General features: G+C 41.9%; 1 protein-coding gene across 1 annotated transcript; it reads right to left on the bottom strand.

Annotated features, from left to right (window-relative positions):
- Positions 1–9,741: 9,741 nt before the first annotated feature.
- Positions 9,742–19,310, bottom strand: LOC147634330 (alpha-glucan phosphorylase, H isozyme-like). Its single transcript, XM_086805482.1, has 15 exons — positions 18,312–19,310; positions 17,951–18,130; positions 17,016–17,192; positions 16,651–16,736; positions 13,775–13,964; positions 13,601–13,693; positions 13,311–13,495; positions 13,091–13,208; positions 12,721–12,852; positions 12,242–12,460; positions 11,727–11,930; positions 11,483–11,641; positions 10,775–11,038; positions 10,334–10,524; positions 9,742–10,211 (listed from the first exon to the last, which is right to left on the bottom strand). The coding sequence occupies exons 1-15, from the start codon at positions 18,528–18,530 to the stop codon at positions 10,085–10,087; spliced, it is 2,544 nt and encodes an 847-aa protein (XP_086661608.1). The 5' UTR covers positions 18,531–19,310; the 3' UTR covers positions 9,742–10,084.
- Positions 19,311–22,957: the final 3,647 nt, after the last annotated feature.

Genomic DNA, 22,957 nt, shown 5'->3' with positions numbered 1-22,957 from the left:
TCATATTATGCATGAAAATGATTCATGTGTTAATTTTTAAAAAAAATTACCATAGCTCCGCTGTCTGCTATTACTGATAATTTTTAATAATTTTGAAAAGCATAAAGTTTAATAATATAATATAATATAATAACTATCATTTGGATCAATATCCAATTATGGACTTGATTCCTAAGTTGTTCATAAATTAAGTAGCATAAAAGCATTAAAAAGCCATTTCTTTAGCCTCTAATTTGACTAGCATAAAGTTTACTTTTAAAATTAAGAATTTCTCCATGAGAAGCATCATTTGAATGTAGAATAGGTCATAGGAATGACCATTCTTTGGGGGAGAGAGAGATATGCTTAAAAAATATTTTAATTTAAGCATAAATGTAAACTTTATATGATTTATCACTAAAATTCATTAGAGAGCTTCCTTTGCATTGAAGAATCATTCAATTGAATACTTCTCAAGCTTGAGAGGGGTTGAGAAGTGAAAAACATTTAGAAGAAGAAAAAAAAATCATAAAGTCACACTTTACCTCTTGTTTTGCTTGATTCTTTAGTCTTAGGAGAGGCCCCCAACCAATCAATTGGTTTTGCATGTTGGTGAAAACTCCGAAGAAGGTTGAAGAGAGAGAGAAGCTCCAATCTCTCTAAATTGTAGAGGATTTTTAGAGGATAATAGAAAATATGCTTATTTTAGAGTAATACTGGCATGGTCTAGTTCACAGATGAGAATACAAAAGAATTAGGGTCTATTTATAGGTGAGGGAGGCCACTAACTGAATCCAACTAAGTTCTAGAATTTTCCAGCTTCAGTTTGGCTGAATTTGGACAAGATTTGGACCAGTTTGGCTTCCTTTTTTATTTGGTTTGATCCAGGAGAGAGGAGAGATAAAAATATCTTAATATTTTTTAGTTTAAAACTCCTTCACATGTGTGAAATAGGTGCCTCCTTGAAGGCTCCCCCTTTCCTTACCAAGCTGTCAAAAATGAATGATTACTCCAAAATATCTCATTTTTTAGTAATATTTCATAATTTTTAACTAATAAATCTTGTACTCAGTCAACTCTTCATCTTATGTGGGCATTTACTCATTTTTGGGTATTTACTTTTATTCATTGGATTTATCTCATCCCAACACTTGCATTAATCTTATTGGTCCATAGGAAGCTTAATTGGACCATAATCCAAAATTTTCAGAAAATCTTGACCCTTAGGCTAAGGTCTTTTAAATAATTTTTAATTAATTCCAATTGCCTCTTGGAAAATTTATTTTAATTTGGTGGATAAATGGTAGAACAAGGATTACATGTGAGATTCAATGAGAAATGGATGCTTTTTTGAGAACTTTAAGCATGGCTACAAATTGAGAAATAGTGGTACAAAATAGTAGTCTACCAAGATTCAAATATGATGGGAGTACACATGTTTGTGATGCATGTCAAGGAAACAAGCAAGGTTACCATTTCCCACACATAGTCAAATGAGTAGAAGACCACTTGAGGTTGTGTATAGTGACATTTGGGGTCCCACTCAAACACAATCAATAAATGGGAGTAGGTACTACATTACATTTATTGATGATTTCAGCATGATGACATGGATTTATTTCTTGAAAGGTTAGGCAAGTTTAAAGAGTTCAAAGCACTTGTGAAAAAGTAATACGGTCATTGGATTAAATGTTTGAGGACAAATGGTGGTGGTGAGTATACCTCACATGCATTTGATGGGTTCTTAAGAGAGCATGGTATTAGATGGTAGCTCACATGCAGGTATACTCCTTAGCAAAAAATGGGATTTCTTAGAGAAAGAATAGAGTGATAGGTGAAGTGGCAAGAGAATTGATGAATGAGAAGAGTATGCCTTTGTATTATTGGATAGAAGCATGTGTTACAACGGTGTACATCTTGAATAAGACACCTATAGCTTCCATACATGAGAGTACTCTTGAGATGAGGATGACAGGTTTTAGCCCAACATTGGACATTTGAAAGTTTTTGGATACATTGCTTATGTGCATGTGCCATATGAGAAGAGGAGGAAGTTAGATCCAAAAGTTAATAAATGTGTGTTCATTAGGTATGCGCAGGATAGAAAAGCATACAAATGCTACAACCCAGTGGCAAAGCAGGTTCTCATTAGTAGAGATGTGATATTTGATGAGATGGCCAGTTGGTATAAGCAAAGTCAGAGTGTCATGATTGATGACATTGATGCAAAAATGAGGATGTTCATTTAACTTTGGAGGACTAGTATGTCTGGCCCCCCACATGAGACATCTAGTAGTGACAATGTGAGCCCATGGTTAGAAAGATTGAGACATGAGGTGAGCACTGAGAGTAGTGCATTGGAAAAGGGTAAAAAGAAAGTTGAAGACATTGGTATTGGGAATACAGGTTGTTATGACTCATCAAGTTCGGAAAGTCTTGATGATGAGTTATGAATTTCAATGGTAACAACTCTAGGTGTGAGAAATGACACGTATGTACCACCACATGCTCGAGGTCAGGGAGTTCAAAGTGACCCATATCCATTGAGGACATCACAAAGAGTGAGATTCACATAGAGTGGGCATGCTTTACATTATGCATATATGACATCTATGGTTAAGCATGTGGAGCCTTCTTGTTTTGATGAGGCCATTAGAAAATAAGTATGGGACAAAGTGTTAGCATTCATCTCCTGTTTGTAGTATATTATACCATAGGGAGTGAGGGCCTGTGATGTGGGTGTGCCCACCCATGGGAGGAGTCCCCCCGATGATGTCCATATTTTTTTCCTATTTGTTCCCGATTGTGTAGGCGTATGTGGGGGGGTTATTTTTTATATGGTCAGCCTATAGGAGTCGGCCTATAGGAGGCAGCTGGCTATGGAGGCCTGCCTAGAGGTTGGCCTATGAGGCCACGACCAGGCCAACCTAGTCATGGGTCACTCGACCAGGTTATGTTGGTCGTGGGGCCAGTCGAGCAGGTGCTGGTCATGGTGCCCATGTTGGGGCTGTGGGCCTATTTTTACAGGGCCGATTGGCTGCCCTAGCCCATATATATATGGGCATCTTGTCCCCCCCCCACATCATTGTACCGGATATAGACTGTATAGATTAGAGTTTCATAGCACATCTCTTCTCTTGTACTTTGGCATATTCTGCTCTGAGTTTTCAATCTCGTTTTTGCTACACATTCTAACATGGTATCAGAGCTCAAGGTTTCTTAAAGCTTTGGAGATGGTGGGAACTTTTGGGGCTGCCGTGTTTGGTACTGATTGGAGAGTGATCGGGCCGTACGGGACGTGGAGAAGCACGTACAAGGCAGGTGTCACTGCTAGATAGCTACCTTGCAAGAAAATGTAGCCTCTTCTTCTAATTTTTTCCCACCCACCGTCCCTTGACACAAGACCACGTGAATCATTGCGATTTGCTCGAGATGGCGGATAAACCTGTGAAAATCCCCACCCTCTCGATGTTCCCTGGATTGCCAGTTGGACGAAAAAAACTATGGCATTTGAAAGGTGAGGATGGAGTCTGTTTTGGAATCTTATAATTTGGCTAACTTCATCACGGTTGGAGTTCCAAGGCCAGATCCTAAGGAGGAGGAAATTTCTCTACTGTCAGCCACAAAAGAGTGGGAGGCCCATGCAAAATTGTGGGGTCATGTCAATGCCCATGTGTGCTCTTTCATCTTCCTCAACTTCACACCACCCCAAGTGATCAATCATATCAAACACGTGTTGCTAGGTTGAGGGATTTGGCAAAACTTGGCCTCTCTGTACAATCGGATATCACCCATGAAGAGAGTTTCCTTGGAAGTGTAGATGCGAGTGATGAATCCTGTAAAGTCTTCACACGACAATGCAGGAGCACATCAACAAACTCCAGGATCTTCAGCAGAAGGTTCTTTAGGTTGGGAAGTAGATATCATTAAAGGACATGGCCATCACCCTATTGTCTCCTCATATGTTCTCTCAGTACTCAACTTTCTATTCCTCTTTAGTCACCAGCGGGAGGCTTAGCACCATTACTTGGGAGGAGCTTGTGCCGATGCTCTTGGACTAGGAGGAGCAGTTTCTAAACCCTCCATAAGCGCAGAGGTTTTGAGGCTTTGACTGGCTAGCGACGATCGAAAGGTCGCAACAACACCAAGGGCAAAGGTAAGTCTTCATAGACCAAGTTTTGTTGAAACAGGGGATGACACTTCTCATCTGATTGCCCATGTTGGAGATGTTCCATTGTCTATGCAGGATGGTAAGGTGAAGTGCCTTGCAAATGTACTTCATGTTCCAGAAATTACAAAGAATCTGGTTTCTGTTGGCCAGATATGATTGAGCAAGGTTTGCAGGTGCAGTTTAACCCTGATGATTATTATGTAGAAGACTTTAAAGATAAGTGCAAGTTGATTGCAAAAGGGAAAAGAGTGGGCATAATGTTTACACTGAATATAAATATGCTTGAAATAAGTGCTGAAATGTTTGCAAATGGTTCAGGAGTTTTTGTAGATACAAACATTTGGCATAAGAGAATTGGCCAACTAAATGTACAAAGAATGAAGTCTATGCAGACTAAAGAAATTTTGATAGGGCTGCCTAAGTTTAAGGTTGAAGGTATGCAAAAAAGTATGTGAAGTATGTCAAGTTGGAAAGGAAACAAAGCATGTATTTTCACATGACAGAAATGTGAGCATAAATGTACTAGATGTTGTGCATTCATATGTATGGGGTCCTACAAAAACTATGTCTATGGGTGGCTATAGGTACTATGTAACATTCATTGATGAAAGTGTCCACACGAGGAAAGTGTGGGTGTATTTCATGAAGGAGAAGAGTGAAGTTTTCACTCATTTTTAGAATTTCAGAGTCCTAAGGTCAGATGGAGAGGGAGAATACTTATCTAATGAGTTCTCTAATTTATTGCGGAAGAATGGCATTCAAAGACAGTTTACATGTAGATACACTCCACAGCAAAATGGAGTTGCTGTGAGCAAAAAAACAAGCACATTGCAGAGATAGCACGAGCATTGATGGCAGAGACGAATATGCCGCATAGCTATTGGGCTGAGGCTGTGTCTATAGCAATTTCTATCATGAACATGACTTCTATTGTAGCCATACATGATGCAATGCTAGAGGAGAAGTTTACTGGCAAGAAACCTGATTCATCTCACTTGAAAGTTTTTGGATGTATTGCTTATGTGCATGTGCCAGATGAGTTGCGTACTAAGCTGGATCCAAAGGCAGAAAAATATGTTTTTATTGGGTATTCCCTTGAGCAAAAGGAATATAGATGTTATAATCCTGCTACACGACGTTAATTGAGGGTAAGCAAGGATGTTGTACTTGATGAGATGAGTAGCTGGTATGCTGCTGAAAAAGATGCTATTGGGGCTAATGTAAGTGGAAATGTGGTCAATGCACAGAATGCAAGTCAGCATCATAGTCATTTAGTGGACCAGGAGAGTCCTCATGCAGCAGTTCTGTTGATGAACCATGGAGTGGCAAGCTATGTCATAATACTACTCTTGGAAATATAGTTGGTATATCACATAGGCAAAGAGAAAGTGGTTGAGCCCCTCGGTATGCCTGATATTTCTGCAGGGCATTCTCTTGTTGATGGAGATTCTACTGGCTTAGAGAGATTAGCCTTGATGAGGATCTTTGAATTCCAACAATGAGGAAACCTGGTGTAAAGAAGGCTTTGTAAGACATGAATGCAAAGTTACGAAGATCAGGAAGAATCAAAAACCCTGTGCAGAGGTTGACTTACAATGGTTATGTGGCACGTTGTAGGTTGTAGAGCCCACGTGTTTTGATGAGGCTATTGGAAATGTGTATTGGGAGAACGCTATGGATGAGGAGATGGATGCATTGTATGGAAATGAGACTTGGGATTTGGTGCCATTGCATAAAGGCAAGAAAGCTATTGGATGTAAGTGGGTGTATAAAGTGAAACATAACAATGATGGTAGCATGAGCAAGTACAAGGCTAGATTGGTAGCCAAAGGATATGCGCAAACAGGCTGGTTTTTACATCAGATGGCAACTGTGAGAGCTGTGATTACGGTGGCTACAGCTAAAGGCTGGTTTTTACATCAGATGGATGTAAAAAATGTGTTCTTGCATGGTGACTTGCAAGAAGAAGTGTATATGGATTAGCCACCTAGTTTTGAGGATACATGTCACCCAGAGTATGTATTTAAGTTTCGTAAGGCCTTGTATGGGCTGAAGCAAGCTCCACAAGCATGGCATGACAAGATTGTTGAGTATCTTGTCACTATTGGTTTTCATATGGCAGGTGCAAATCACTCTTTGTATGTGCGCAAGAGTGATAAGGGTATTGTGATCATCACCATCTATGTAGATGATCTTATTGTTGGGGGTGACAGCTTGGAAGAGATTGAGGATATCAAAAGTCTTCTCAAAAGGAAGTTTGACATGAAGGATTTGGGAGATCTACGCTACGTTTTGGGCATTGAGGTCATTCACGCACCTGATGGTATTAGAGATAGTATGTATTGGACATGTTGTCCAAGTATGGTATGGCTGGTTGTAAGCCAATCTCAGTGTCATTAGATCAAAATGGCAAGCTCGGTGAGGAAGTAAGTTATGTGTTGGAGACTCCACTATGTACACGAAGATTGTGGGGAGTTTGATCCATGTCCTGTGATTAGCATGCCATATTTGAGTTACACTGTTGGCTTAGAGAGCCAATTTATGTAGGTTCCACACAAACCACATCTTGACAGTGTGCAACGCACACTTAGGTATTTGAGGCCCATTGTTGATTATGCATTGTTTTAGCAGCAGGTGTACCATTGGAGCTATATGGGTACATTAATGCAGATTGGGCAGTTAGCATCTCAGACAAGAGATCTACCAGTGGATTTATGTTTTGCTACTATGACATGGAGCAACAAGAAGCAGCGCACAATTGCCTTGTCGTGTACTACAGAGGCAGAGTACAGAGGAGCTATGGTGGCAACGTGTGAGGTAGTTTGGTTATGCAAGCTACTTGTGTTGATTTGGGGTTGCATGTGGAGAGAAAGGTTGTCATATATTGTGACAATCTTAGTAATATACAGTTGGTCAGGAACTAGTTTTCCATGCGCAGATGAAACACATTGAGGTACACTACCACTTCATCAAGGAGAGAGTCTTGGTAGGCAACATCGACTTGGCCTACGTCAGCACCACACAGAATCAAGTCGCTGACATCTTCACGAAGGCCTTGGGAGCTGAGAAGCTCTGCAGATTTTGAGATATGCTTGGAGTTCACGAGCTGGAGTTGAGCTTGAGGGGGAGTGTTGAGATGTCAAGCTCAACATGAGCTGACACTCATGAGGCGCCTGCATGGCCGTTTGACATTTACATCACTGGCGGGTTTGGTAGCTACCACTGACATATTTCCGCCAAAGATTCTACAGTTGGACTACACCGACTAGTCCACATCTACCCACTTCACTTTGGTGTGTTCACATTATGGACTGCTTGTATATACTCTAGTATGTGTGTCAGTCACTTTATCTCTTTGGTAGACCTCTTTTGTTGGAGAAGAAGAACAATTTTCAGTCTCTCACCTTGTGTGTTCTCTTCTAGGGTTTGTGAGTGTGTGTGTACTTGCAAGAGCTCAATCTCGTTTCTCCCCTTGCATCTTTTCACACTGCAGTTCTTGCCTTCATGGGAAGCAGCATGGGGAGACTTTTCTGAAGCAAGCTACCACGCGGGCTTCGAAACCACTGGAGTTGGTTCACACTGACTTATGTGGGCCTATGTAGACCCCATCTTTGGGAGGAGCCTTGTATTTCATGCTGAATGATTGTAGCAAGTTCACATGGATGTACTTTCTGCCACATAAGGACCAAGCCTTCACTCGGTTCAAGGACTGGTATGCTTTGGTGGAAAAGGAGTGGATTGAAGGTGAAGACTGTTCGGGCGGCTGACAAAGAAAGGGAGTTCTCTTCCAATGCTTTTGTGTGGTTTTGTGCAAAGAATGGCATCAAGCAGGAGCTAGCCAATATTGAGCCTCCTTTAGATAATGGAGTGGATGAGCCAAAGAACCGAACTATGGTGGAGATGTGGTGAGGACGATGTTGGAGCATCGTAACCTTCCTCGTCCACTTTGGGGAGAGGCTGTGGCTACGGTTGTCCATATCCTCAATCGAGGCCATTCCCTTCATCCTCAAATCTTCACATCTCAAAGTTGTGCACGAAATTTGTTCCAATCATAACATCATAATCATGTTTTTCGTGGGCATATACCTAACTTAAAAATTTCGGTTATTGGTCAAGATAACTATTACGAAAGTTGTGCTAGTGAGGGTGGCCATTCCTTTCATCCTCATCTCAAAGTTGAACATGAAATTTGTTCCAGTAAGAACATCATAATCATGTTTTTCATGGGCATATAACCTAACTAGAAAAATTAGGTTATTGATCAAGATAACTATTACAACTGATTATGTAATTAACCCTCTTGCTCCATTAGCATACTTTACATTTATCCATTTTCTAGACTGAATTAACCCTAGCTTGATCAGAGTGGTGGCTCATGTGTCTATGAACATATCTATAGGGAGATAAGAATATATTTTTGTTTAGAGCCTTGTTCCTAAAACGATTTGTTCAACAGTGTTGCTTACCATATTTATCCCCTAGATTCATTCAAAGTGTCATAGAGCCTACCTAGAAGATTTGCCCTTCCGTCCTAGCTTTTGATCAATGCACATTTGTTGGAGGGTGGGCAAAATGTGTCTATGAACCTCTCCAAACATTATATTCTCGAGTTGTTGAAGGCCTTTGTTGCCAACTTCATCTTCTATCAGTAGAAGATCTTGGAGCACCTTTTTTGTCATTTCCTTAGGATATGAATTTATATAAAAATTAGTGATGTTTAATGTCTTTGATTAAGAGTTGATCTTTATTAGCATTTAATCATGGTGCTCATCCCTTAGGTTAGCTAGTTTGTGACAACTCCCACACAACTCAAATGCACACCTCATAAACTCAAATGCACACCTCATAAAATCAATATGCATACCTTAGTGTGGTCAAGTGCTTCTCAATCTAGACACACACCTTTGTCTCAAGGCAACTTACCCCCATTGTTTAGTGTATTGACCATATTCAAAAACCAACAATGCTTATTTTCTCCAATCCTTTAACAGTTTAAGCAACTGTGGTTTAAGGCAAGATTTAAGTCCTTACATAAAGCTAGTAATTGCTACACCTTGCCCTCAAGATTTGCTAATGGAATCAAACTTTGCAACCATTATATGCCAAGTGTTGGCCTTGCCCTTAAGATTCGCTAATGGAATCAGACTTTGCAACCATTATATGCCTAGCCTTCGATTTGCTTCCAAGCTGGATGTTCGATCAAGCTACGAATTAGCCTTACAATGAATTGTTGTGCAATTAGTATTTCAACAACTAGCTATAGAACCATGTAAGCCTCAAGAATGTGAACGCATATTTGCCTTGTGTGCTTCTGTTTTTTTGTTTGCTTCTTCTCTTTTGGCTTGAGGTCTTTGCATTGTTACTTTTTGCAACTCATGTTCATTTATAGTGTAACAATGCCATCAATGGTGCAATTGAGTTCACTTGTTGGAAGATTGTGTGGGAAGTTAACAACTTGGACCTTTTGAGATACTTAAAAGATCCTCTCTTAATCAAGGGCACTTGATTAAGAGAGAGGATTGTATTAATATCGTCATGGTCTGGGGTCGCCAAAGAGCCGAGAGAGAGAGAGAGAGAGACTCACCTGGCAGAGCCAAATGCACCCTTCTTCATGTACGTAGATTTTAACATGAAAAATCAAGAATACAACCTGCCAAAATTGCAAAGGGATGACAAAGGTTCGCCAACATAAGGTCTTTGAAGTTCTCCAACGTGGGGTCTAAGACCTTCACACTCGCAGCCAAGTTACAAGTGCATCACAATCAGTCATAGCTGCTACCTGAAGATGCCCAGCATTCTCAGGGGTAGGGTCGATATACAAGGAATTCTAGTGGTTTTTTGTTTGGGGGGGGGAGGAGAGTCACACTCACACACCTGGGGATACCACCCTTCCAACTCAAGTGGGTTATCAAGGACTCCCCTTTCGGCAACTGTTCATGGAACTCGGCATTCTTGAATGTGCCAAATATCATTCGCATACTGCTGAATAGTCCGGTCACTACTGAACTTCCCCGACCCTGCAGTACTCAAGATAGACATTTTGGTCCATTTCGCTTTGTCCCTGCAAGACCAGTTGGCACAGCAGTTTGAAAATGTGCACAAAATATAGCAGGACAAATACAAGGGTAATATCTCGGCTTTATACCGAGGCTGATAGCGAGTTTGTGAAATCAGAACACTTACTTGTAGGCTTCATCAACCTTGGCTTGAGCTTCCAAGTAGGATGGGAAGTCATAACCAACCAAAAAATAGTCCCCTCTTCCAAACCCACTATTACCCTCCAGAGAATCAAGAAGAGGCTGATAGTCATAGTCACCAAACACACCACTCTTGATGAAGTCCTTTGTTTCCTGGAAGCGAGGATCCGGCTTAAACTGTAAAGGTAGCATGTAAGTTTGCAATTAGAACCCAAACAATTTCATGATAGTAGCTCAGGTCAGGTGCAGATTTTCCCCCACCCTTGGGGACAAGCGGGGAGTTGACAAGCGATCTTGCTCGTCCATCATTGACAGGCGGCCAAGATGGATCTTCCCACTCTGGCGGGCGGAGGAACATCTGTAACCAGCCTCAGTTACCATCAACTTCAACGAGGGAAAATCCCACAAAATCCCAACATCACCGTACATTGCCTTCTTCTCTCTCCTTTCGCAGCCTTAATATATCATCAGCCCGTGCCCCAAATAAGAAGAAGTTTTCCTCTCCAATCTCCTCCCGAATCTCCACATTTGCTCCATCAAGAGTGCCAATGATAAGACACCCATTTAGAGCAAACTTCATGTTGCTCGTCCCACTGGCTTCCATGCCTGCAGTACTTATATGTTGTGATAACTCACTCCCAGGAATGGCAAGCTCAGCTACCGTTACGTTGTAGTTGGGAATGAAAACAACCTGCAAAAACCACCATGGTTGCATTCAAGCTAAGTTATAGTTCTTCACCTTGGGCGTGGTGCTTTACATAAACTCATCAGAGAAGAAAATTTCTCTATAAGGGGCCTGCCTTTGTAGGGTATAGAGAGAGAGAGAGAGAGAGAGAGAGAGAGAGAGAGAGAGAGTAATCTCACCAAACAAATAAAAGAAAGGTTTTATAGAGGACATTCTTGGGGGGGGGGGGGGGGGGGAGAGAGAGAGAGAGAGAGAGAGGAGAGAGAGAGAAGCAGAAAGAAAGAAAGAAAGAAAGAAAACTATACCACCATCTACTAAAGAACCAAAAAGAGAGAATAAAAATGAGATGTTTTTACTTGGGCCAATTTTTTCAAGCAGTCGCTAAGCAAACAAAAAAAACTCTCTTAAATCTCTCTTTTACTAAGGCAGTTGTGTGGATTGTTTACCAACCTTGAGCAGACCCCCAACTTCAGGGTCTTTGTTCACAAGAGCTCCAACGTCGGTTACAAGCTTGACAATCCTTTTCGCCTGAGCATACGTTGCAAAGGCCTTTCCGCCAATCATTACAGTGCGTGGCACAACTGCCTTTCTTTGTTGCAGAGTCATTTCCTTCATTTTGAAAGTGTAGGCAAGATGTCAGACCATCTAGCTCCACACCACCAAGGATGCTCAAAAAAGTTTATTATTTTTTTACCTTGATTTTCTTGTATCGATAAATCACACTCATGATGTTCATGAACTGCCTCTTGTATTCATGTATGCGCTTGATTTGGGTATCAAACAAAGTGCTTGGATCCACCTCAATTCCGGTCACCTCAAGTATGTAATCTGCCAGACGAATCTTGTTGGTTTGCTTAGCCTGTGCCCACTCACTTTGAAGCTGTTTGTCATCAGCAAACTAGCACATTCCAACAAGACATCTATTTAGAAAATAGAATGATGGCACTCTTGCAGGTAAGATGTGGAGCATCAGCACAAACAGCATGTAGACAAAAGAAAGAGCAAGTAAGGCTGGTTACAAGCCATAACCCATATGGCGGTCCAAGCCCCCACCGCCCCTTGCACATTATCCAGACTAATTTGCAAATCTTTTTAATGGCTTTTAGGTTGATACAAATCCTGTGCGCTTCAGCCGACCTTTCCCCTTATAGAGTGCTCTCCCTTGTAGTCTCCAGATTTTAATTGCGCTAAACATGAAACATCACATACCTGACGAAGCCCTGTTAGAAGGTCAAGGTTCGTGACCCATTCATCTGTTCGCAACCATTTCGTGATAATAGTACTCAGCTCAGGGCTACAATAGCGCAACCAACGTCTGGGTGTTATCCCATTTGTCTTGTTCTGAAACTTGCTTGGCCACAATGAGTAGAAGTCAGCAAAGAGTTCATCCTTCAAGATATTACTGTGGAGTTCAGCAACACCATTTACCTGGAATAACAGTCAGTATTACTTGTCAAAGATCCATGCACAAGCAAACCCATACACAGCACATATGCACGTATACACACATGTGTATGTGCACAAACATTCAGACGCATGCGCACACACAAATGTGCACAAACATTCAGACGCAAGCGCACACACATTCAACACACGCTTGCAGGCACTTACGACAGATGTATATACACAGGTGCATGCACATACACATGCACGGATCTGCATTTGCAGTAAACTAAAGACAGACTTACAGTGTGAGAGGAGACCACACACAAATGCGCCATACGGACTAGAACCTTCTGTGGATTTGAATAGTCGATCACTCTCAAATCAGCAAGCTTACGTTCAAGATCTGGTCTTTTCAAGTGTAACAGAGCTTGAAACTGCACAGCAAAATAATCAAATAAAATTTGTATCAGTCTTCAGACAAACCAGTCTATTCTTTCTTTTTTTTCCAGGAGACGTCGGGGTTCGAACTAACGACTTCTTCAGGGACTTGGGCAAGAGCCTGTAAAACACCCTGCCTAGCAGGCCTAACACACTAGGCTGTGATTCTCACACGACTGCAGCTCCGATGTACCTTGCATCTTTAAGTTTTCGATAACAGATGAGATGGCAAACCTGCTTATCAATTTCAGCTATGATTTCCATATGCCGAGGCAGAAGCTTTGCGATCACACTCTGTGGCCACTTCTCCAGTGCTTCTGGAAGTACTGTATGGTTTGTATATGCCACAGTGCTGAGCACATGTACAAAGCCACACAAGAACCCACATGTTTCAATCTAATCAAATCCAAAGTGATCAGCCTCACATTAAAGCTCAAAGGCACATGGTACACACCTGCTTGTTACAGCCCATGCTTGATTCCATCCCAGCCCTTCTACATCCATGAGGAGACGCATTAGCTCAGGTATAGCTAATGTAGGGTGTGTATCATTCATTTGCACAGCAACTTTGGTCGGGAAAACTTTCCAATCCAGAGCTGTGTTTTTCAGGCGCCTCTCTTTAAACCTTGCAATTATGTCCTAACAAAACACTTGCAAGCCTCAAGCTCCATTACAAATTAGAGAAGCTCATAGTTTAAATGTGTACATGTATAGAAACAAGCGTTGAGAGCTTAAATTTGATACCTGCAAGGAAGCACTGCATAAAAAGTATTGCTGCTTCAACCTAAGAAGCTTCCCCTCTTCTGTGGCATCCCCGGGGTACAATATAGTACATATCTGGAGTTTTAATGATCCATTACCCATTAAGATTACATCAATTACAAAAACAATCTCCTTACATGCATGAAATACCAGTACCTGAGAGGCCTTCGAATGTAGATATGCTGCTTTGTCGTGCTGCCCCTCATTGAAAGCATACAAGTCAAAGTCTTTAGCAGATGCCTTTGCATCCCAGATTCGGAGGCTTATAGTATTTTTTGTATTGTAACCAGGAATGGGTATGTCATAAGCCAGAGCTTGCAGCACTTCACCACCAACCCATTTTCGCCTGCTCAACATTGCAGGTCTCTCTCTCTCTCTCTCTCTCTCTCTCTCTCTCTCTCTAAGAGCTGGTTGTTTGACACTTGGTGAGACTTGTAGTGATGTATGGTACCTTGTTTGGGGGTCCAGATTTGGATGAGGCAAACTGGAGGAGGATTCAGAGATTGCAGGTGATAATGTTTTCCAGCATGATCCGGAGTAAGACATCAGTGCCACATGAGATTATCCTTGCTGAGTTTAGGGTGAACCCCTTGGTCCTTGATGCTCTTTTCAAGTCTCCAGACCATCACTTACGAGTACCAATGTATACGCGCCAGATAGAGACTGTCACCTAAGATTGGCACTTCAGTCTTCCAGGCAGCTGGCAAAGGAGGAACATCATACATGTTGGTTTTCTCCCATCACCCTCAGGTTCAATTCCTATGGTCTCCAGGTGGATCGCCTCCCCTTCTTTCAGAAAGGCTTAAATGCACTGTCCTAGATCTCTCTTCGCAGGAAATCAACTGCATCATCTGCCTAGACCTAGCTGGCCTTCACAGAAGGCAAACATGGCTATCTCCATCAGGCTTCCCAAGATCTTATTTTACAGAGAGCAATTTTGAAAGTTATAGAGATTGGCTTCATTGAGAAACCTGGCAATCTATACACACACGTCCAAACATGGTTATCTCCATCAGCCTTCCCATGAAGCTCTAGTTTTACAGAGAGCATAATTGAAAGTTACGGAGGATGGCTTCATTGCAAAACCTGGCGTTCTATATACGCACATCCCTTGCCTTGAGGATTGCCATTGGTCAGCTGACAGAGTCTTCCCACTTCATCCGGATAGAGACTGGAGAGCAGAGGGCATACCACAGGAGGCACGACTATACAGGCTATGCATGACCAGAGATGTCACACGAGTGACGCAGCAGAAAGACTTAAACGTATGCTTAACACTACGCAAATGAGATGCTACTGCTAATCAAAGCTTAGCAAAGCATAATACAAAAGAAGAGATAGACCTAATCTATTGTATATCACAGAACATGAATATTTACAATGATGAACTTGGATCTTGACCAAGGTCCTGGTTATGCATACCTATCTATTGATGCATACAAAGTTGACTTGCTGATCCACAGGTTCTGTGGTGATCTCTAGATGCTTGAATTTGGGAGTTGGCGATTGCTTTCTAGCCAGTGGTATTGACATCTATGTGTGGCATGTGCAAGGAGATGCATATGAATGACCCTTGACCTTCCTTTCTATAGGGAATTGACAACAAGTCGTATTCAAATCAGTAAGGACTTTTATGATCCCAAAAAGTCATCAAAAAGGCCCTCATATGGTGCCCAACTTGTGTCTCAACTAATGGTCCATGTCCTCAGCACCTCCAAGCACCTATTTGTAAGATCCCTCTTACCCTTTGTAGAAATCATCAAATAAAAATTTTGTTACTTTACGTGTGCACATGTAGGAGAAAGAAGATGTCCAAATTTGGGTGTGTGCACGTGTAATTATGAGTAAGCCTTGTAAATAATTTTACTAAGGTAGGAGCATTGGTTTTGACCATAATTACTAAAGGTCACATACATGGAAAAATTAATTAAGACCTAGGAGTGCCTGTGTGCACATATGCACATGTACACACGTGTGTGCACATTAGCCTTTGAAGAAATGTGTAAATTAGAGTTGAAAGAATTAATTAATTAAAGGGCAAAATTGTTTGGGACACAATTCATAAGGTTCACGTGGCAGAAAAATTAAATAGGGCTATATGTGTGAAAGAGTACATGAAATTAATTAATGCAGCAAAGGTTATTGTCCCTAAGGTTGGAAAAACCATGGTGTAATGGAAAACAATTGGGAAAAAAAACCTAGCACAAGGACTACATGCAAAAACGACCTGGGCTGCCCATAACTGCCTGCAAACCCCTTCGCAAGCTTGTTGTAGGACTCCCTAGGTAACCACCTAGACAAAGGACTGCCCTAGGCTCTGAGAGAAAGTTAATGCTATTTAAAAATCATTAAGAAATGCTAATCACATGCATAATGAACTACAAGTACACAATAGAGAACCTAACCTATGGTATAATGCCAGAACATGAAAATATTATCTGGGATCTGTATATCAAGACTATGCAAAGTGCTGATGAGATGCCTTTGTTGCTGCCTGAGTCTCTAGCCTGTAAACCCTGTCTCTCACACTTGAGGATGACCCTCTACCTGCCTATTTATAGGTGCTTTCAGGGCTGATCATCTCCACAACTACGATAAATGTGCAAAAGTCTTCCCACACCTGTCCTGACCATGAGCACTGGCTGCCCAAATACTGCCCTTCTGGCCCACACACCCCCGTAACTTGCCCTTTAGGCAACTGCAGAAGAAGACCATGTCCATGAGCATCCCAATTAGGGTACATTTTCTATCACCATAGTGCAGCACCACCTCAACCAGTGTATACTATATCAAAAAAGGATGACACATGATGAGCCGCGTTCGTTCATTGTACATGTGAGGTCTACCCATTTTCTTTTCCTTCGCACTTTGTTGTTTCCACGTTTATAATTTACACATGGAACATATGTAACACTTTTTGGTCATATAGACCCATTGAGTCTTGAGTAGACGTTTATAAAATCTCTCTCTCTCTCTCTCTCTCTCTCTCTCTCTCTCTCTCTCTGTGCATACATATATAATGTGCCAATTACCTGCCATCAGATTGAACTTGGACTTCACCAAAAAAGCGCACAGGATACATAATGTCATGCCTCACAACTTCCCAGGGACTGAATTTCTGCAGGCCAGTCAAAGAGCACAAGAGTTACATAGATCTCTCTCTCTCTCTCTCTCTCTCTCTCTCTCAGAGATGATTATCTTGTCTTTTCACATGATCACTATTGTATATGTAGCTAGTTGTTTCTTTTTTTGCCCCATGATCTAGTTACCTCATGGAACCATTGTAACTCATTCTGGTCTCAGAGACCCTTAAGATCCTCTCTCTCTCTCTCTCTCTCTCTCTCTCTCTCTCTCTCTCTCTCTCTTCTGAGTGATGAAGGTGTAAGAAGAAAAGTACCTCCAGCCAATCTTCTGCATACTCTTCTTGGCCCTTGCTGGTGATTTTCTGCATGAATAAACCAAACCTATACCGAAGTCCATAACCCCAAGCAGGAAGGTTCAGGGTTGCCATGGAGTCCAAGAAACAAGAGGCAAGTCTTCCAAGACCTCCATTTCCAAGAGCCGCATCTCTCTCCTGAAGATCACAAACACAAAAATAAGGAGAGGAAGTTGACGTGGTAAAATTAGCAAGACAACCAAAAGTGTGAGAACACGCCTCCTCCATCTTTACAAAACTATACGTAGTGATACTCGATGATTCAAAGGTGCACAGATGAACCACCTCCCATCAACTAGCTTCAAAACTTCCTTGAGGGAAAATCCAACATATGGGTTAGAGCTTCATGCCGCTACAGAATCTTAATACTGCACTATAGAAGCAAACCTAAAGTGGTTCAAATTAGCCACTATGTGAATGGAATTGATTATTCGCAGGAGGACAGATATGCAAGGCTCCTTTACCAATGAAAATAAGGCTGGATACACATGCATCCCTGCTTGAATGGTCAAGCTTGCCTTTCCAGCGGTCATGAAGGGTCTTCTTACTAGGGATGCCCTTTACGTGTAATCAACCTACGCACGCTTCCTCAAGCTCCTGTGATAAAACTCTCCTAGAACTTCTCAATATACTTCTAGGACTTGGATGGATAGGATTGCCTGTCCATCTCTCACAGGTAGCCTGAATCTGCCCCGAGATTGCCCGACAGGCGGCCTCGATGTGTCTGCACTAACGGGCAAGCATTGTTTCTGCACACAGCCTTGAAACAGGCTTTAAAGCCAGCATAATGAATAGCTGCATGAACATCAGCACATAAAAGGTTTCATTTAAATATCCCAGATGACCTACACTAACAGTTAAAATGCATGGAAAATGAGATAAGCAACAGGAGCCACCTGCTCAACAATGCTCTCCATCTCGTAACCAAGTTTGTTGAGAGCTGCAGCATAGGCATCTGTCAAACCAAGGTTGCCCACAGCATTTGTAAGCGCTCTGCCTTGCAAGTATTCCATAGACAAGTAGTAAGTCTGCTTCGGATCCGTTTCATGGAAGTGGATATAAGTTTCGTTCCATCTCTGTGAGAAAATAAAAACCTTACTATTAACACGGGAGTCTCTAAATTACCCACGAAAAAGGCATAATGTGGCAGAACAGATCGCTGAATTGCCATTCAGTATGACCCAAAACTATAAATTGATGACAAACGAAGAGGTTGGAAAGCTGTGATTAGACCACAGGGAAGCTTCAATAACAAACCTGAATTAGAGTGTCTCTAACGCTCTCTGCAGTTGCATAGAAAGCCTGCTCTGGCTCAAACTTGATGGGAGAAAAGTGGGGGGAGAATTGGGCATGGTACTTGATGTTTGCAGCTACACCAAAGGCATCCTCAGGGGTGGGGTGGGCAATGGCAGGCACTGTGGAAGAGGGGGTAGCCTTAGTGGCAAAGTCTCCATTGGCATCAGATCCAGAGGCCATTGCAAAGAGAAGAGTAAGCACAAAGCCAACCTCAAAGCCTTCAAGGGAGAGCAAATGAAAGCAGATTTGCTCCTGATTATGGGCCTCTTGAAAGAAATGGGCGGCTTTCAAGGGCAAAGAGAGAGACCCATCAAAGAAGACCCAAATGCTTGAGATGAGCAGATTTGCTCAAATTCTGAGATGGGCGATAGGAATTTCAGGAGAAAAAACCGAGAGAGCTCACATTCTGAAATGGGTGATGGGGCTTTCAAGAAGAAAAAGAGAGACTGAGTACCCGAAATGAGGTGAAAAGTATACCCAGATGCTTGGTTAAGCTCAGCTTTTGAGATGGGCTGCAGCAAATATTGAGCATTCAGATGAACGTGGGAAAGAGATGCTACATTACACAGGAGGAAAAGGGTGTCCTTTTTGCTTGTAGTTTTTGGGATAAACGCTAAAAAGCAGAGGAGATTCAGGGAGTCCCAGCTCCCAACTGCTTTTGAGCGACAGTTAAAAGCAAACAGTGAAAAACGTACTTACTTGCAAGTTCCGGGACAGACAAAGAGTGGGGTAGAAAGAAACGAGAAGAAAAAAGACAACAGATGAGTGATTGGCGATGGCGATGGATGTAGCTACGGTGTCATCGAAATGGATGGCCCTCCCTCCTTGTAGCCAGATCCTTTGCCTCCCTTTTCCCTTTATTCTGCTTCTCGAGTCTTTTCTTGCCCTTATTTTTCTTTCTTGCCCTGGTTTCTCCTGGAGGTATTAAATCTTTACATGTATTGGCCATGGCATATGCCCCTTTTGGTATTAAATCTTTACATATATCGGCCATGGCATATCCCCCTTTGCGTATATATTTTTTTAATGGCTTGTCTATTGGCCATGGATCATCGATGGCATATGCCCAGATTTTTTTGTGAGAGCGAACACTCTTGTCCCTAGTTAAAAGTGGCCAAGGACTCTTGTCCCACTTACCCAACCAAACACTTTGCTTGGTCTTTAAAATGTAGAGCAAAGTCCTTGGGCAGGCAGGGAAGGAGGGGTGACTCACCACGGTGGGCAAACGGACGGATGCGTGAGCACTAAGCAATGTTACTCATCTATATGAAGGATAGATGCACATGGAAAGATTGCACATCCAAAGCCGACATCCTAAAAATTGAAACAAGCCGAAGGGGGGATAATTAATGCACAACAACAATGCGTGAGGAATGATCAAACCCAAGTTGTTTTGCTTTTGCAAAGACCAAATTCTTGAACATTGTATGTAAGACCCCTTTTACAAATGTCCGTGACTAACTTCTCTCAGTTAATTAATGCACAACAACAATGCGTGAGGAATGATCAAACCCAAGTTGTTTTGCTTTTGCAAAGACCAAATTCTTGAACATTGTATGTAAGACCCCTTTTACAAATGTCCGTGACTAACTTCTCTCAGTTAACTCAGAACTGACTCTGTACCCTCCCAACAAATGTTGACTGAAAATTGACCCAGAAATAGCTTCCCAATCATCAGATTGACACCCTCAGGGGTTCAACCTTCATAAACTTAATGAAAACAACACACATATCACAGCTAAAACATTAAAACAGAAGACTATGTATCCATTCACAAACTGACACAACTGACATAAACCCAACTCTCTATCTTATTCATATACAAAATCATAAACCCAACTCTCTATCTTATTCATATACAAAATCATATTAGCATCTCAACAACCCTGAGACTTGGGCGGCACAAACATTTCAAAAGAAAACACAAAACCTAAGGATCCCCCTCAGGAAGACCTTAGCGACAACACTTCAAAGCATAAGCTTTAACAGCTAGTTGTTGAGGACGAATCGAAATGGATCAAGTCTCTAATAAAGGCGCTGCACAAAAGTCCCAGGGGACACACCTCCTGGGCTGACTTTGGTCTCTAGCTCTGTCTCTACTCTGATCCAAACAGCTCCCCTCTCACTGCATTCTCTTCTCCTCTTCTGCAAACTTGAAAAAATGCAAGTACTCTAGCCTATAACCCTCACAAAGAAAATGGAAATGCAGGAGTCCACTCCATTGCAATTAGTGCTCTCCTCTCTCTCTAGTGATCTCTAGCCACCACGTCTTGGAGAGTCCCGTAATAAAACTTAATTGTGCTTCTTGAACCCCGCCGTCGCCTCAATTTCTTCTAAAACAATTCTCTACCCGTCTTCCTTGAATCTTCCATGTGCTTTCCATTTTCTATTAGCGCACATGTGCTTATCCTCTTGGCCACCACGTTGCTTTCACCATCTAGGACCCATTTCATACTATCATGTGTACACTTCTTACATCTATACATTGTGCTTTGGGTGGGCTCGGGATTCCCCTCACATATAGCCCAACCCCCTGGATGAAAACATTCATGTTTTCATTCTTCATTTGCTGCAAGTCTCCTTCCTGGCAACCTACAGCTCCATCTTTCCAAGACCAATTGCCACAATGAAAACACATACCATGCACAAAGAGATTTTATGGTAGCCCATCCCCCTGGGTTAAATGGCATCATTTGCCCAAACTAAGGCACACATCTGTGAAAAAAAACACCCAAATCATCTTCTTTATCATGACCCATCATTTGCGCTTTCTATACCTGCAAATCCTCTCATAAGCACTCACACCAATATCATTGTATGCATTATCATTATCAAACAAAAAAATATCCTTTATGCTCTCTACAACAACCGCACCTAACAACCCGCTATGAGGCACAATTACAAGGTCTTCCTTGAACAATGCTCAACATTTCCCGCTTCATCCTTATACTCAAAGTATGACCTATCTCTATCAACCAATTATGCCATTCACACACTTGTGCTTAGCAAGCTCAGAGCAAACAACCTCCATATTCTCTTCCTCAAAGGAATCATCTCCCAAACCATCCAAAGAAGGCAAATCATGATCATCACACAAAGAAGGAAAAAAACAAAAAGCACCTATCAGCCATGTCAACAAGTTATGTCACTCACACCCTTGTGCTCAATAAGCTCAGAGCAAACAACCTCCATATTCTCTTCCTCAAAGGAATCATCTCCCAAACCATCCAAGGAAGACAAATCATCATCATCACACAAAGAAGGAAAAAAACAAAAAGCACGTGTCAGTAGCCATGTCCACACACTCTTATCACTCTAAAAAACCTCAGACACTTCTATCTCTTCACTGCCACCTCCTTTTGGCATCTTCAACTTCAAGACCTTAGGCATCTCTTCATACCTTGCACAACATATTCAGCCTCATCCAAGCTCACCTAACCTAAATCCACATTGTCACATGCATTGTCTTCCACATCATCTAATAGCTGATCACCTTCACTCTCAACCAAGCTTTCATTCTCTTCACACTCAAGCACTGTGCTAGCAGCAACCTCTTCATCATCAAACTCTAGGTCACATGACACTGCATCGAGGCTCACAGAAACATGACACACAACATGATCCTCCACCAAATCTGACATCCCAACTTCTTCCTATACCTACAATCCTTTTGACCAATCCTCTATCATAAGTTTCATCTATAAACTCTAAATCTTGAATAGTCGGCGGGCGACTCAAACCAGCATAAAACCTCAGCTTCCTCTCCTTCCCGCAAGCAATCTCAAGAGCTTCTTTAAATCTCTTAAGTCTCTTAGATTCCAACTTCTCTCTCAAGATAGGGCTCAACTGACTGATATTTCTACATCTTAAGCATCTTCATATAACCACCATACAACTTAGGCAAAGACACCTCTTTAGCATGCATAACTTCTCTCTCAAGATAGGGCTCAACTGACTGATATTTCTACATCTTAAGCATCTTCATATAACCACCATACAACTTAGGCAAAGACACCTCTTTAGCATGCATAATTTCTCTCTCCCATGAATGCCATGCTTTTTAAAATCTTTGCCAAAAATTAGCTACACATTCATCATCACACGTCCTCATGACTACCTTCCTCCAAGCTTCATTTGGAGACAACATTTTTGCAAACCTTTGAAGAAACCTTGCTTCCAACAATGCTCAAATGTCTCTCACATCGTTCGGCAAATCTTCAAACCACCTACATGCATGATCCTCCAGAAACAAAGAAAAATCCTTCAACCATTCTGCTTCACAATCCCTATTCCTCAAAGGTAAAACGGATGCACCTAGCTGGATCCTCTTCATCAACTCCCCTAAACCTTGGACAGTCCATGATCACATCAAAAGGCTTGGAGCTGACTCCCAAGTGGTCTCCCACTTGGCAATCAAGGCCCTAAATAACCTTTTGGTCCTCAGTGGGGTCACCAAAGCATGTGTGGTAGCTGGGTGATGGCCTCTACTACACCACCTACAAACACACAAGAAGAAAACAACACTATGGGATTAGAACTGGGGACACTAAAACCCTAGTTCCAAGGGTACCAATAAACTTTGCTGCTGTCCCCAGCCTTTCAGCTGA

Source organism: Cibotium barometz, chromosome 11, assembly GCF_041138505.1.
Source record: "Cibotium barometz isolate CiBa-2024 chromosome 11, ASM4113850v1, whole genome shotgun sequence".
Lineage (NCBI taxonomy): Eukaryota > Viridiplantae > Streptophyta > Polypodiopsida > Cyatheales > Cibotiaceae > Cibotium > Cibotium barometz.
Note: the sequence above shows the minus strand (reverse complement) of the source record. Positions and strands in the feature narration are given on the sequence as shown.

Excerpts from the sequence above, each read along its gene's own strand:
- LOC147634330 (XM_086805482.1), bottom strand. The coding sequence starts at position 18,530 with ATGGCCTCTGGATCTGATGCCAATGGAGACTTTGCCACTAAGGCTACC. Across the intron at positions 17,193-17,950 it reads TGGAGAGCATTGTTGAGCAG|GAGAGAGATGCGGCTCTTGG; the intron begins GTGGCTCCTGTT and ends TGTGATCTTCAG. Across the intron at positions 13,209-13,310 it reads GCATGGGCTGTAACAAGCAG|CACTGTGGCATATACAAACC; the intron begins GTGTGTACCATG and ends ACATGTGCTCAG.